The following is a 13,558-nucleotide window of genomic DNA, read 5'->3' on the forward strand; positions in this document are numbered from 1 at the left end:
TGCCCATACTTAAACTTTAAATATTGCTTTATTTAAGTCCGTGCTATTAGTGTGTTTACATTTTACTGGCTTTATTATACAATGAATATTCAACTTTTAATACTTCAACAAAGATCCACTGAATGATGAGGCAATTAACTCAGTTCCTTAGGATAAATACTTACAAATTAAACAGGGCAAAAACTAGATCAAGTTCCTTCTGAAAACCAAGTGTTGCCAGTTTATTTCCAGTAGCCTAATATTCTTGAGATGGCACAGTAAAAAACCTATTTGACAGGCAAACAACACTAAGGAAGTTAACCCCTGTATGTTAATGATGCCAGTGGGGTATTAATGACTTAGGATCTAGTTTAGACATTGTCTTAGTTTTGCTGTTTCTTGCAAGTAACTTAAGTAGTGACACTGATACTAAGTTTTAGAAATGCGTATGATAGTTAAACTCATCCCTATGAATTCAGAATTACTGGGTTACCAGAAAAGTTCCCATTATATGGGGAAATAAAAATAGTGATTGTCTAAATTAGTAGGTGTAATGCCTTAAGAATTTATCCATTAACTGGCAGACTTTTCTAGTGTTGGTCACATGTCTGCAAAGTTAGGCTGAGGCTGATAAAATAATAGTTTTATTGTGCCTCAACCAACACAGCTTTAAACTTTCCTGGTAACAACTTTGAACTAAGGGCAAGTTACCAGATCTTCCAGGCATTTTCTTTTTCTCTATAGTCTAATACAAAATTGGTATTTTGGAGGTGGGCATGGTTAATGACGCCTATAATCCCAGCACCAGAGGGTGAGACAAGATTGAGTTTTAGGCTAGAGGGCTACATAGCTACATAGCAAGACATGATCTCAAAAAACAAAACAAAAACCCAACCCAAACCAAACACCTCCACCAACCCTTATTTCTATGATGCAATAGCAGATACAGAAAATACTTTCTTAGACATTATGACTCAATAGCATAAAATAGAAATCAGTCTTGTCATACAGCTTAAGAATATGTATTTTATACAACTTGTAATTTATGTTTTACAAATAGAAAACCAGTAATATACAAAATCTATTTCATTTGACAAATCTTCAGTATAAAGTTCAACAAAGTCCTTTAGATGCAATTTCCTTTGGGTTCACGGCAACACTTTTGGTTATGTTGTACGTCTTGTAAATTCCAATTAGTCTATCTGAAATCTCAAACATATTATTTCGAAGAGAAATTATTATGAACTGGGCATTTTTTGTTTGCTCCTAAAAAGGAAAAAAAAGTGGGAAATATTAAGAAATAACAGGTAAATCACATGATAGGTAGGTTTTGCTTCCTTCAGTCTTTCAGCAATATGCTCCACATTACATACATAATGTACTGTGATGATGGTATGGTACTTGAGTTTGACAGGAATTGGGTATTTTTGGAAGCATGACTGCCTAGAAATCTAGTAGAAAAGACCTGGGAAGAAGAACTGGGGTTCTATCTATGGTTCTGCTACTAATTTGCATTATCAGTTTATATTTTATTCTCCAAAATGGAAAAATTTGGCTCAAATAAAGAAGCCATTGTCTCTTAATCCTCGAGAACATGAAGTTAAAACAACGGTAAAAACTCAATAGGAAATAATTCAAAGCATCATGATGCATTATTTTAGGGGACTATAAAATGTCCAGGGTAAAATGCTCTCGTGCATTACTTACGTATATGTAAAACGCCACAATGGACACATTCTTAAAATCCAGGGCTGCATCAATCTCGTCCATGAAGTACAGGGGGGTGGGTTTATAGTGGTGGAGAGCGAATACTAAGGCCAATGAGCTAAGTGTTTTCTCCCCTCCTGAAAGATTGAAGATCTTCTTCCAACTTTTCTTAGGCGGTCGAACACTGCAATAGTCAAGAAAATCTCTTAGTGAAGTTACTTTTAGAGCTGATACGGTTCCCATAATTGACTTCTACCACTTTCCTTCTTGGGAATTTTTAGTTAGTTTTTTATAGGTATGAATTCTTTTTTGGGGGCAGAGCCGGTAATGAGGTTTGAACTCAGGGGCTTGTGCTTGCTAGGCAGATGCTCTACCCCTTGAGCCATGCCCCTGGCCCTTCTTTGCATTAGTTGTTTTCCAGATGACCTGGCTATGAACCCTGCCCCTCCTTTTTTGGTTATTTTACAATAATGTTACTATAAGATGAACATATTAGGAACACCTACCAAGACTTTAAGAGCAGGCCAAGTATTTCTTGATATTCTTTCATCTTAGCTAATGCTTCAAAATTAAGAACAAAAATGAACTAGACAACTATTTTGTAAAGATTAAATACTTGCTGTTTACATACTTGCCAAGTATATAAATAATTTAGTATTTATCATTAAACGAATCAAGTTGTAGCTCTAATCTTCACATCTCACCCCCCCGAAAAAAAAGTTTGGAGAATATGTAGACAGGTAACAATGAATTCAAAATCCCTTACAAACCTGAACATGATTCCTTCAGAGAAAGGATCCAAGCTGTCCACGAGCTCTAGCTCTGCATCCCCTCCCAAAGTAAGCATTTGGTAATTCTCCTTTAGTTTATTTGTTATTATATAAAAACCTGCCATGAATTCATTAAGCCTTTGTTTTCGTAGATCTTCATATGCCTGTCTAAAATGATCTCTTTCAGAGGTGATTTTGTCCAATTCTGCAACTCGCTGCAAATATAATTCTTCCTGTAAAAAGATTGTGAGGAAAAACCCTTGTGAAATACAAATTTCAGATGAGAATTAGCATTGCTCACATAAAACTAATGGTTATAATTTAGGCCAAGGACTAAAGGAATCTATTATGTATAAATGATATATTTTCTACCTTCTTTTTATATTCTGCAATGGCACCAAGGTTTGGTTTCATTTCATGACACTGGGCTTCCAAAAGTGCAATTTGATTTGTTATCGAATCTGGATTCTTGATTGCTTCAAGGTCCTCTGGGCTTAGAAGTGAAACCTCTTCAACAGGATGATCTTCTACAGGATGCAATGATATTTTTGAAATCTAAAAGTTCAATTTAGACGACAGGCAGTTTTACAATTTTTTAAAAAATAAAACATGAAAAATTAAATCACTATGAAAACAGGAATCAGGACAAATTTGTTAACCAATTTTCAACAACAGTTGTACCATAATGAAGTATTCACGTAAACTTTTGTTAAATCTTTGGATCAGCTCTGGTAGAAAGGTAGCTGCTTAATCCTCAACTATTACTCAGGTTTTTCCATATATAACAGCACATATGAACTATAATAGTACATTATGCTCCTTATAAACCTGAGAAATAATTACATTGTGGAATTAAGAATCGCAACATACCTCAAAAAACAAAACCACCCTCCCCCAAATAGAGCACAAGCCATTTTTCATAAGACACAGGTGTTAAGTTTAAGTAAATAGCAGCAATCTCACCTCCTTTTGCCAGTATTTTATTTTAGAATTATGTTCAGCAATGCGACCATCTATTTGTTCAAGTTTCAACTTAATACTAAGTGCATCTTTTTGAAGAGCGTGTTCATTTTCTTGAATGACTTTTAGCTCTTGAAGGAGATTACGATGTTCTTTCTGGATTTCTGGTAAGGATTCCTAAAAAACGAGAACTGTTACATGTATGACCTCACCAATAGAACCCATATTTCACATCACAAAGATACCCAGCAATCTCTCCCATGTCCGTTCCATTTTAAAGACATTTTAATTCAAAATGTTCCAATACTCATTTTTGTTGTACAAATAAGTTTACAGTTATGAAACTTTTAATTTATAATAAATCCCTAAATTACTTTGACTATCATCCCCTCTCCCTAATAAATAAACTTACCTCTGCAGCATTTGTATTTTTTATGACCTCTGTTGCTTTGTCCTCAAGGTTTTTTAGCTCTGCTGTTAAGTCACTGACTTCTTTCTCAGTCTCTTTTATTTCTTTCTCCGTGCGTATGACAGAGTCTTGTGCCTTTTTAAGATTTCTGAAGCAAAATGACACAATAAAAATGCAGTAGTATGTGATTTGCTATTGTTCCTGGAAGTCTATCAAAGAATTTTTCACATTTTTTTCCTAGCACAGAAGTAAATTCATGGCTTACTGAGCCACCTTTTATTTTCTGGGGCTTGAACTCACAGCCTTTGAGCTTACAAAGCAGGTGCTCTACCTTTTGAGCCATATTTCCACTCTTACTAAGCATCTTTTTATACATTTGTACAAATACTCATGGGATAAACTGTGTATTTTAGATTCTTAATATAAATTAATTTCCTTATATAAGCTTCCAGTATCATCTAACCTTAGTCTCTGATAAAAAGTCATCCTAAGATTATGAAATTCTTTTGTCATTTTGTGATCAGACTAGAGATCCTTAAATCTCTTAAGCATCATTCTGTTCCTGATATAAATGGTTTATTAGTTCCTTATCTTTGAGCAAAAGGCACTGGTTAACAACCAAATAACCAACCTACAATCAATTAAAAAAAACTTGTGAGGTAAATAGAACAGCTATTTTAACTTCAATTTTATATCTACAGCGACTTTATTTTATAAATACTTCAGTAATTACCCTAAAAAAATTAAGAGATCCATGAATGGATAAAAAACATTTTTGTGAATTAAGATAACTGACTCTTACAATTAATTAAAAATTTAAGGGCTAGGGGTATAGCTCAGTGGGAGAGTGCCTGTCTAGCAAACATGAGGTCTTGTGTACAATCCCTGCCACTGGAAAAAAACCAAACAAGCAAACAAAACAAAACAAACCCGAAACAATTTTGCTAAGAGACCCCATTCTTACTTTTTATTCTCTCTACTTCTCTAAGCCAGGGAAGTTACTGGTGTCTATGCCCTCATAACAACTGGGAAGTTACATAATTGTTCTTTTTCAAGGTATACCTGTAGAAGTTTTTAAAACACTGGCCATTAGATAAATGTTCATTCTGAGTTTCTCCTTACTAAAAGTCCTGTTAGGTAATAACATGCCAGATGGGTTTAATAAGTAAAAGAACATTAATGGAACATTAAATTTAAACATTAACCCTCTTTCCCCGTGTGGAGATAGGGATGGGGAAGGCCGGTTGGGTAGTGTGCATACTCTACCTGTCTGCAGTCTTGATTGCTACTTGGGCCTTAGTAATAGCAGAAGCACATTCATCTAATTGCTTATTTATTTTATCGAGTTTGTCTTGTTGGGCCTTGAGTTTATGGTTGTTGATTTCTATGATGATATCATGTAACCGCTTAACCTCAGCTTCTACTTTACCAGCTTTCTCAGCCACGGCATCATATTCTGAAATTGAAAGAGTTCTATGCATGTTTCTATGGTAACAAACATCATTTGTTACATGTAAGGTATGATAACAAATCTTAAACATTTAGGAAAAAGTACCTTAAAAAAACCCAGAAATGCCAAAACAAATGGTGAAATTCTTTAGTTTAGCTGTAAACACACCCTTTATTTCTTAATGGCTTCATACTCTCAGGTTCCTTTCAGAGATCTTTTTAACTTTTTCTTAGGATACTTCACTGACTACTGGTTTTGTGACTTTCAGCCTTAGTTTATGGCCTGCCCCTATTAATTTGCCCCTGGTAAAGAAACTGGTTATTTTCTTCTGCTGACCTAACTTAGCAGTTCTCCACATTATAACAATGTGAAGGATGTAAGATGAACTGGTGCGCTTCCCCCATGGTAAAGAAAACATTCCCCAGATTTCTGTGTAGGTAGGGTTTAGACATAACTTTGGTCCATTCAACCAAGTACTTGCATATCTTGGAAAGCATAAACAATGAACTGATATGTTTCTGCTGGCAAACAGTTACAGAGAAGTCTAGATTTTCTATGCTGAAGTTAAAGGTTAATAACTGTGAGTATTGCCAGGCAGTAACATTAACTTTGATGATGTGGATTGTATCAGGTGCAATGTGCTTCTACTGTTAGTAGCTATACTCCTTTCCAAATGTAGAAACGGTTCTAGCTCCTTGGATTGTTCTATAGAGTAGTCCTGGAAATTATTCTTGAGTGTTCAATCTACAAATTCTTTGTAAACAACCTAATACCCTGTCACACACTTGAATTACATGTGTTCTATTTACACTAGCCAGTGTAAATTCTGCTCACTATTCAATACAAGAAGGATAAACAGGTAGCAAAAAGGTGGAAAATTCAAGCTATGAGTACCTGTGTCAGGGATGGTGAAGTGGCCCAAGTGGTAGAGAGCCTGCCTAGCAAGTTTGTGACCTGGAGTTCAAACCCTAGTATGACCAAAACAATAAAAGTAAAAAAGCCTGTGTCTAAAAAGGTAATCAGAAATGCTGAGCTAACTGGTTAAAAGAGATTTCCACAAAGCTCTTAAGGGTATATGGGTATTTGGCAAAGGAAGACAGAGGTAGATTTGCTGAGAGCAAAGGATTGGATAGACTTAACTATTGCTTCCTTTCTTTTGTCCCGCCATTAGGCAGATGCTGGGATGTCAGTATCTCTCAAATCTCTCAATTTCCTACTTCTTTATCTTTTTGCATTACACTACCAGAGAATATTTTAGTATGACTGGCCCATGTATTAATTCCAACATCCTTATTTCTTACATTTCTGAGATCACATTGTTTGGCTCTATTAAAGCAAAACAAAATAAAACCTCTTGGGAGATGTTTTATCTTTCTAAGGATGTTTTATATATGTTTAAAGCCCTGAGTTTTGCTATGCTAGCAATTGCTTTCTTTTTTTAAAGGAAATGTTATTTACTGATGAATTATCTTGCTCAGTGATGATCTTGCTCACAGTGATGATGATCTTTGTGGTAAAAATTCCATTAGGTAACCCCTGTTACTCAGCTCATAAATAAGCCGTGTGTGCATGGGAGGGATTTGGGGGGTGGATAGAGGGTAGACAAACAATACCACCATTACAGTGACTGGAGATGGGTCAAGTATGCAGCTGGGAAGGCTCCCATCCCTAACTCTTCTCCCAACAAGATTCTTTCCTTTTCTTTTGTTTTTTTGGAGTGCCATGCATTCTGTTTATTAGAAGGGAAAGGGAAAAACTGGCAGGTATTAACTGTAATTTTGAAGATGCTGTTCTGTATTTAAAACTTTATCTTGAAAAGGAAGTTTATAGATTTAGGTATAATGGTTTACCGTAGCTACTGTTTATTTAAAAACATGGGTATGTTCAAGAGTTAGAAACTAGTTATTAATCATCACCTCTTGCCTGAATTACTGTTAATACTCCACTTTTTCTGCTTCTGCCTTACCTCTTACTCTATTCTCTGCTTATTACATGTAGCTTATTATTTAAATATTTATCTGAAATTACTGTAAAATTACTTTAATATCCATGAGAGGAGAAAGAGTTCCCAATAAAGTTAAAGACTCTTCTTCAATTAATAAAGCACAGATTCATGCAGTCTCTCTGGCCTTTGACCTAACCCTTAGGTACCACTGAAGCAGTCACAAGACGGGAGCATGGGTGAGGCCAGGGTATTTGCTAAATGAACCATGTATCCCAAATAAATGCAGTGAAAGAAACTCGTATTATACCACTTCCTGTACATCACTCTCCGATGGTGTCGCACTTCATTCAGAACCATCATGTCCTGTAAGGCCCGAAAGGAATCTGCATTTCTCCATCCTTCACTCTAGTGACAATGGCCTCCCCCAGTGTTCCTTCTACACTAGCATATTCCTGCTTAGGGTCTTTGCATTTACTTCTCTATACTCTCCTGGGAATGCTTTTCTCTTAAATATTCACACAATTAGTACTCATATTTCCTTTGGGTCTCCAGCTCAAATATTTCTGCCCTGTCTTAAATGTGAGTGCCTTGAAAAGAGGTATTTTATTTTGTTTACTTACTTATCAGTAGTACCTAATACAACAAAGCTTAACTAGTAGTAGATGCTCTTTGAACAACTGCTTAAATATTAACAATGCATCTTTTTATCTATTTTTTCTTAGGGAGAAAACACCATCATTTTTGGAGGATTTGGGTAAGTGCATTCATAGTTCTTTTCCTTTTTTTCAAGATAGGGTTTCTTGCTATGTTGTTCTGACTCACTTTGAACTCCTTAGCTCAAGTGATCCTCTTGCCTGAGCCTCCTCAGTGCTGCAACTATGCAAGTGCACCACCATGCCTGGCTCTCTCACTAGGACAAACACTATTTGTCTTCCTTGACTCATGAACCAAATGGTAACCAGGGTCCCTATTAAAGATATAATAGCAGTGGAGGTGTAGCTCAAATGGTAGAGCATTTCCCCAGCAAACATGAAGCCCTGAAAAAAAAAAAAAAGCCCCCAAACAAAACAAAACACAGAAGGCTGTGTTTTCTGAGGTCAGCAGCTAAGACGCTGTAAGCCTGGAGGGCCTGTGGCATAAACCCACCATTCCCTTCTCCTCTAGTAAGGTGAACAGATATCTATGTTTGGAGCCAATATGGAAAGAGGAGTAGGACAGTGCTCAATTACATGATGAGGGTGCATCCCTTCTTGCTTAAAGGTTAGATTCGATTTTGGCAGAACAGTTACATGCATACATTATCTATACATAAAACAAGTACTGGAGGGAAAAATGGTTTTCATCAAGTTTCCAAATAAGCATTCTTTTTGTTTTATAAGCAGATAATTTGCTGTGTGCTCTATGGTGAGTGATTTAGGTGCTCCAAATTATGAGTGTTCTATATCTGTAAGATAACAACTATCTTGAAGAGTTCTGTGAAGATTAGGACCAAAGTATACAAAGCATGAAATTAAGGAAATGGGCTTTGGAGCCAGGCATGGTGCACACCTGTAATCCCAGCACTTGAGAGGCTAAAGCTGGAGGGATATGAGTTCCAGGGTAGCCTGGGCTATAAGCAATACCCTCTCTCAAAAAGTCAAGAGAAGCACGGGCTTTGGAATCAGATGATGGCACCTATTCTTATACTGCCACATGCTGTGTAACCTTAGGCAAAGTCTATAAAACGCTCGATGCCTCAGCTTAATTAATTGTCAAATAAGCCTATGAAGATTACTTTCTATAAACAGTAAATTCTGTGAGAATTAAGTAACAGCAGAAACCATAAAATGGTACAATAAATAGTACATAATTTAGCTGTAATTTGTTATTCTACAAACTGCTTTCTTAAAACTGCAAACTTTAAAAACCTTGTTTTTGACAATCTCAAGAAGTCTTTTATCTTTTAAACAACAAACCTGTTTTGAAAGCACTGACATTTTCTTCTAACAATTTCTGCTGTTTTTTGTCAGGGGCTGTAGCAAGTACATTGGCTTCAAGTTCCTTAAGTTGGATACTCAGATATTCTTCTTGTTCTGATAAACGCTACAAAAAATATTTTAACAAAGGCCAATATTTTAACTTAGTAACACTAACATTTGTTTGGAACATTTTAATTTATAAAAAAAGACAGTTAAAATCTTTAAGACAAACACTAACAAGAAAAGGATAGAAAATAAAAATATAATTTACATTAAAAATAAATAAATAAATAAAAGGCCAAAACCAAAATGCTGTTTTACAAAGCTAAAAACGCCCATTTTAGTTTAACAGATAGAAACTTACAATATACTTAAGACTACCTAGAGTACAATGACTTAGAAAAATAATTTGTATATGCTGCTAGTAGCGTATGAATTAGAACCCAGTTTGATGACAACTTGGCATTCTACAAGAAATGCTTTAAACATTATATACTTACTGTGAAATACTTATATTTTAGGAATTTACCTTAAGAAAATCATTGGATGAGTGTATATAAAGGTATACCTACAAGGGTCTTTCAAACATAGCTATGTATATATAAACATAGCTGTGTTTTCTGTGTAATACAGAAAAACTTTAATCAAAATATAGTAGAAATAAAATGCTCTAAAACAATTGAAAACAAAGGAAATTTACATTGGTTTTGAAAGAAAACCAAATTTATTAAGTGAAGAAAAGTTAATATGACGTTAGAAATCCATGTGTACAGTTTCTATATAGAGATTAATTAGCATGAAAATACTTCACATGCAACTAAATATTTCTTAAAAAATTAAAGTCTACGCATCAAAATTGAAGATGATGATCACCTGGGTATTTTCTAAAAACTTAAAACAGTGGGCACACACTGCTTTTTTCATAATTAAAGAAACAGTCTACTTTGTAAAGGGAATGAAAGAAACAGAAGTATAAGTGCTATGGAAAGCCACGTTCCATTCCTATGTACAAACAGAAAACAGCAGTGGCTGAGGATGGACAATGTGGTAGGGCATTACCCACCAGTGTCCAGGGAAACAAAAGTCATCCCTTACATTTTAAAATCGGAAGCAACTATTAAAAAGGATCTGCTGAATTGCCGAATTCCATTTGTTTCAGATAGTATCTACACACTCACACAAACACGATACCTGGATGCTTGCAGTAAACTTTTCCAGAGTATTCCTCATTTCTCGTCCATTGTGTCTTAACTTCACCACTTCTTCTTCAAGTTGTACTTTCTGCTCTTGGATTTGCATTGCCTTTTTAGAATCTCCTTGTAACTGTGATTCCATTTTATTTACCTACGAAGAAAAGTAGATGTGAAGTAAATTTTTCTCCTAGAGTCATTTCAGATTGAAAGCAAAGTCAACTTAAGAATGAAAAAACTACAAACTTCTGATCTTAAAAACTAGAATAAAAGCCAGGTGTAGTCCATACATCTGTAATCTCAGCTACTCAGGAGGCTGGGAAAAGAGGAGCTCAAGTTTGAGGCCAGCTTGGATTACAGCAAGACATTAAAAACAAAACAAAACAAATCCCAAAAACCCTCCCTCAAACCCAAAAGAACCAAAGATGAGAATAAAATCAAACAATCCCAATATTAAAGCTTGAGAGATGATTAGCAAGTTTCTGCACCATATAAGAAAACTAAGTGTTATAAAGTCACCTCATATTTCAAAGAAAATATAGCATTCAAACACTTGAGTGAAAGGATATAAACTATTTGAAAAGTCAAAGCACATTTTGAAAAACTAGGAATCCAAGGACATCTAAGAACATCTTTTTTTGGGGGGGTGATGGTGATGGTGCTAGGGTTTAATCTCAGTGGTCTCATGCATTTGAGGCCAGAGTTACTCCAATAAGCTCCCCAGATCTTTGGAAATAAAACTTAGGAACATATAACAGAAGTCTTTGTCATATTATACCTTAAAGAATTACTCTGAAATTAGAAAAATACAACACAACAATTTGTTAAAGAAAAACGGTCAGTAAAATAGTACGCGAATGATAAATTGTGAGATATCCATGGTCTAAATGCAGTATCTGACAAGGACATTACTTTACTTTTATTTCTTGGGGGGTTGGGGATGGAACATCCCAACCCTCGTGTGCCTGGTGCATACGAGGCAAAGACCAATGAGCTGCTCCCGGTCTTTGAACAAACACTTTTTACTTAACATGCTTTTAGGACTCGAAAGGGATTAACATAAAAGTATTATTTATATAATTAATAGGAAATTCAATAGGCTAATTTGAAATCTGTGTACAGTATACGTAAAATGACTGAATTTTGGAGCATGTTAAAAAAAAAATTGGGGTACAATGTTACATCTACTGACCTCTTCCTCAGAGATTTCAACGACGACTGATGAACCCATTCTTCCTCTCATCACTTTGCTTCCACCGCCAGTCATTGTACCTGAAGAACATGGGAGAGAAGTCAGCTTTAGATAACTCACCCAACAAGATTAAATAAATTCAATGGCAGAAAAAAAACTAAAACAAAACAAAAAACCCCTAGTCTTACCTGACTGCTCTATTATTTGTCCCTGTAAAGTTACCACTCTCCATCTTTTATCCTTTTGATATGCTACTCTTGTGGCTTGATCCAAGTTGTCAGCTACCAAGGTATCCCGTAAAGCAAAGTAAAAAGCCTGGCGAATTTTGTCCTCGTTTACCTTAACTAAATCAAATAAACGAGGAGTATTTTCAGGAGTTTGAATTTTGGTCATTTTTTTGGCCCATACTGCCATCTAAAAGTTAAAAAACAAAATAACATAAATTTATGTATGTATGTAATAAAGAACCATTTCTTCTAGAAGTGAGCCTTCTAGGTATCATGAGCCTAAATAAAGGAATCCACACCAAAAATCTATTAACATTCCTTAGTGAGTTCAGCAAGGTTGCAGGATAGAAGATGGTACAAAAATTAATTGTTATTTTAAACAGTAGCAATTAATTATCTGAAAACAAACTTTACTACAAAGCTACAGTAATCAAGATGGTTCCCTTACACTAGCTCGAGGAATAAAACTGAGAGTACAGAAACAAACCTTTACACTTAGCTGTGGTTGAATGATTTTCAATCATAGTGCCAAAGAATTTCAACAGGGAAAATAAGTTTTTTTCAACACATGGTGCTGAACAACTAGACACTTACTCGTAAAGGAGTAAGGTTAGATCCCTGCTGTATACAATATACAAAAAATGAACTTAAAAAAAAAAGGGCTGGAGTGGCTCAAGTGGTAGAGTGCCTGCTTAGCAAGCATGAGGCCGAGTTCAAACCCTTGTACAAAAAAAAAAAAACCTTAAAATGGGTTAGAGACAAACATATAAAAGCTAAAGCTATAAAACTCTTAGAACATAAGCAACTGAAGGAAAAAATAGAAATTTTGAGCTTTATCAGTATTAAAAACTTTTGTGGTTCAAAGGACATTACTAAGAGAGTAAAAATATAACCTAAAGAATGGAAGTATTTATAAAGCACACACCTGACAAGGCTTGTACAATGAATTTAAAGAATTCCTACAACTCAACAATATCAAGACAATTCAATGAAAACACAGGCAAAAGATTCAAACAGACATTTCTTCAAGGAAGACAAATAAATGAGCTATGAACACATGAAAATATGTTTGGCATTATTCGTCACCAGGGAAATGCAAATAAAAGCGCAATGAGAACCACTTCACATTCTACTAAGATGGACTGTAATCAAAGAGATGTACAACAACAAGGATTGGTAAAAGACATGAAGAAATTGGATCCCTTACATATATTGGTGGAAAACAGTATAGCCACTGTGGAAAATAGATGGGCAGCTCCTCAAAAGTTAAAAACAAAATTACCCTATGAGTCAATCATTCCACTGCTAGGGAATATACCCAAGAGAACTGAAAACACATGTTCACACAAAATCTTATACAGTAGTATTATTGCCAAAGCAGCCAAAGAATAGAAACAATCCAAATGTCCATCAACAAATAAACGGATAAACAAAGTGTGGTACACGTAACATATAATGGAATATCATTCAGCAATGAAAAGGGACAGGTTAATGATACAAAATAGATGAACATAAAAAACTGCTTCACAAATGCACTGTATATTTATATGAAATGTCCACAACAGGGAGAACATGTACTTCAGTGGTTGTTGTTAGGGAGAAGAGTATGGGGAGTGAGTGCTAATGACTATAAGGGTGATGAAAATATAACAACAGGATAATGGTTATGACTGAACAGTCTTGTGGTGCTAGGGTTTGAACTCAGGGCCTGTGCTTGTTAGGCAGGTTTTCTACCACTTGGCCAGGCGTCTGGCCAATAATCCTGTGAATA

At 35.3% G+C, this 13,558-nt stretch overlaps 1 protein-coding gene across 1 annotated transcript in view; it reads right to left on the reverse strand.

Annotated features, from left to right (window-relative positions):
- Positions 1 to 9: 9 nt before the first annotated feature.
- The window catches only part of Smc4 (structural maintenance of chromosomes 4), a 32,943-nt gene continuing 19,394 nt past the window's right edge, over positions 10 to 13,558 (reverse strand). The window contains exons 14-24 of the mRNA XM_020180716.2: positions 11,749 to 11,974; positions 11,561 to 11,640; positions 10,370 to 10,522; positions 9,176 to 9,302; positions 5,092 to 5,281; positions 3,829 to 3,973; positions 3,420 to 3,593; positions 2,829 to 3,011; positions 2,457 to 2,689; positions 1,687 to 1,870; positions 10 to 1,245 (exon numbers count right to left, since the gene is read on the reverse strand). Coding sequence (XP_020036305.2) covers positions 1,093 to 1,245; positions 1,687 to 1,870; positions 2,457 to 2,689; positions 2,829 to 3,011; positions 3,420 to 3,593; positions 3,829 to 3,973; positions 5,092 to 5,281; positions 9,176 to 9,302; positions 10,370 to 10,522; positions 11,561 to 11,640; positions 11,749 to 11,974 — 1,848 coding nt within the window. The 3' untranslated portion in view covers positions 10 to 1,092. The remainder of the gene's footprint in view (positions 1,246 to 1,686; positions 1,871 to 2,456; positions 2,690 to 2,828; positions 3,012 to 3,419; positions 3,594 to 3,828; positions 3,974 to 5,091; positions 5,282 to 9,175; positions 9,303 to 10,369; positions 10,523 to 11,560; positions 11,641 to 11,748; positions 11,975 to 13,558) is intronic.

The sequence above is a fragment of the Castor canadensis genome, chromosome 5, assembly GCF_047511655.1.
Source record: "Castor canadensis chromosome 5, mCasCan1.hap1v2, whole genome shotgun sequence".
In the NCBI taxonomy this organism is placed as follows: domain Eukaryota; kingdom Metazoa; phylum Chordata; class Mammalia; order Rodentia; family Castoridae; genus Castor; species Castor canadensis.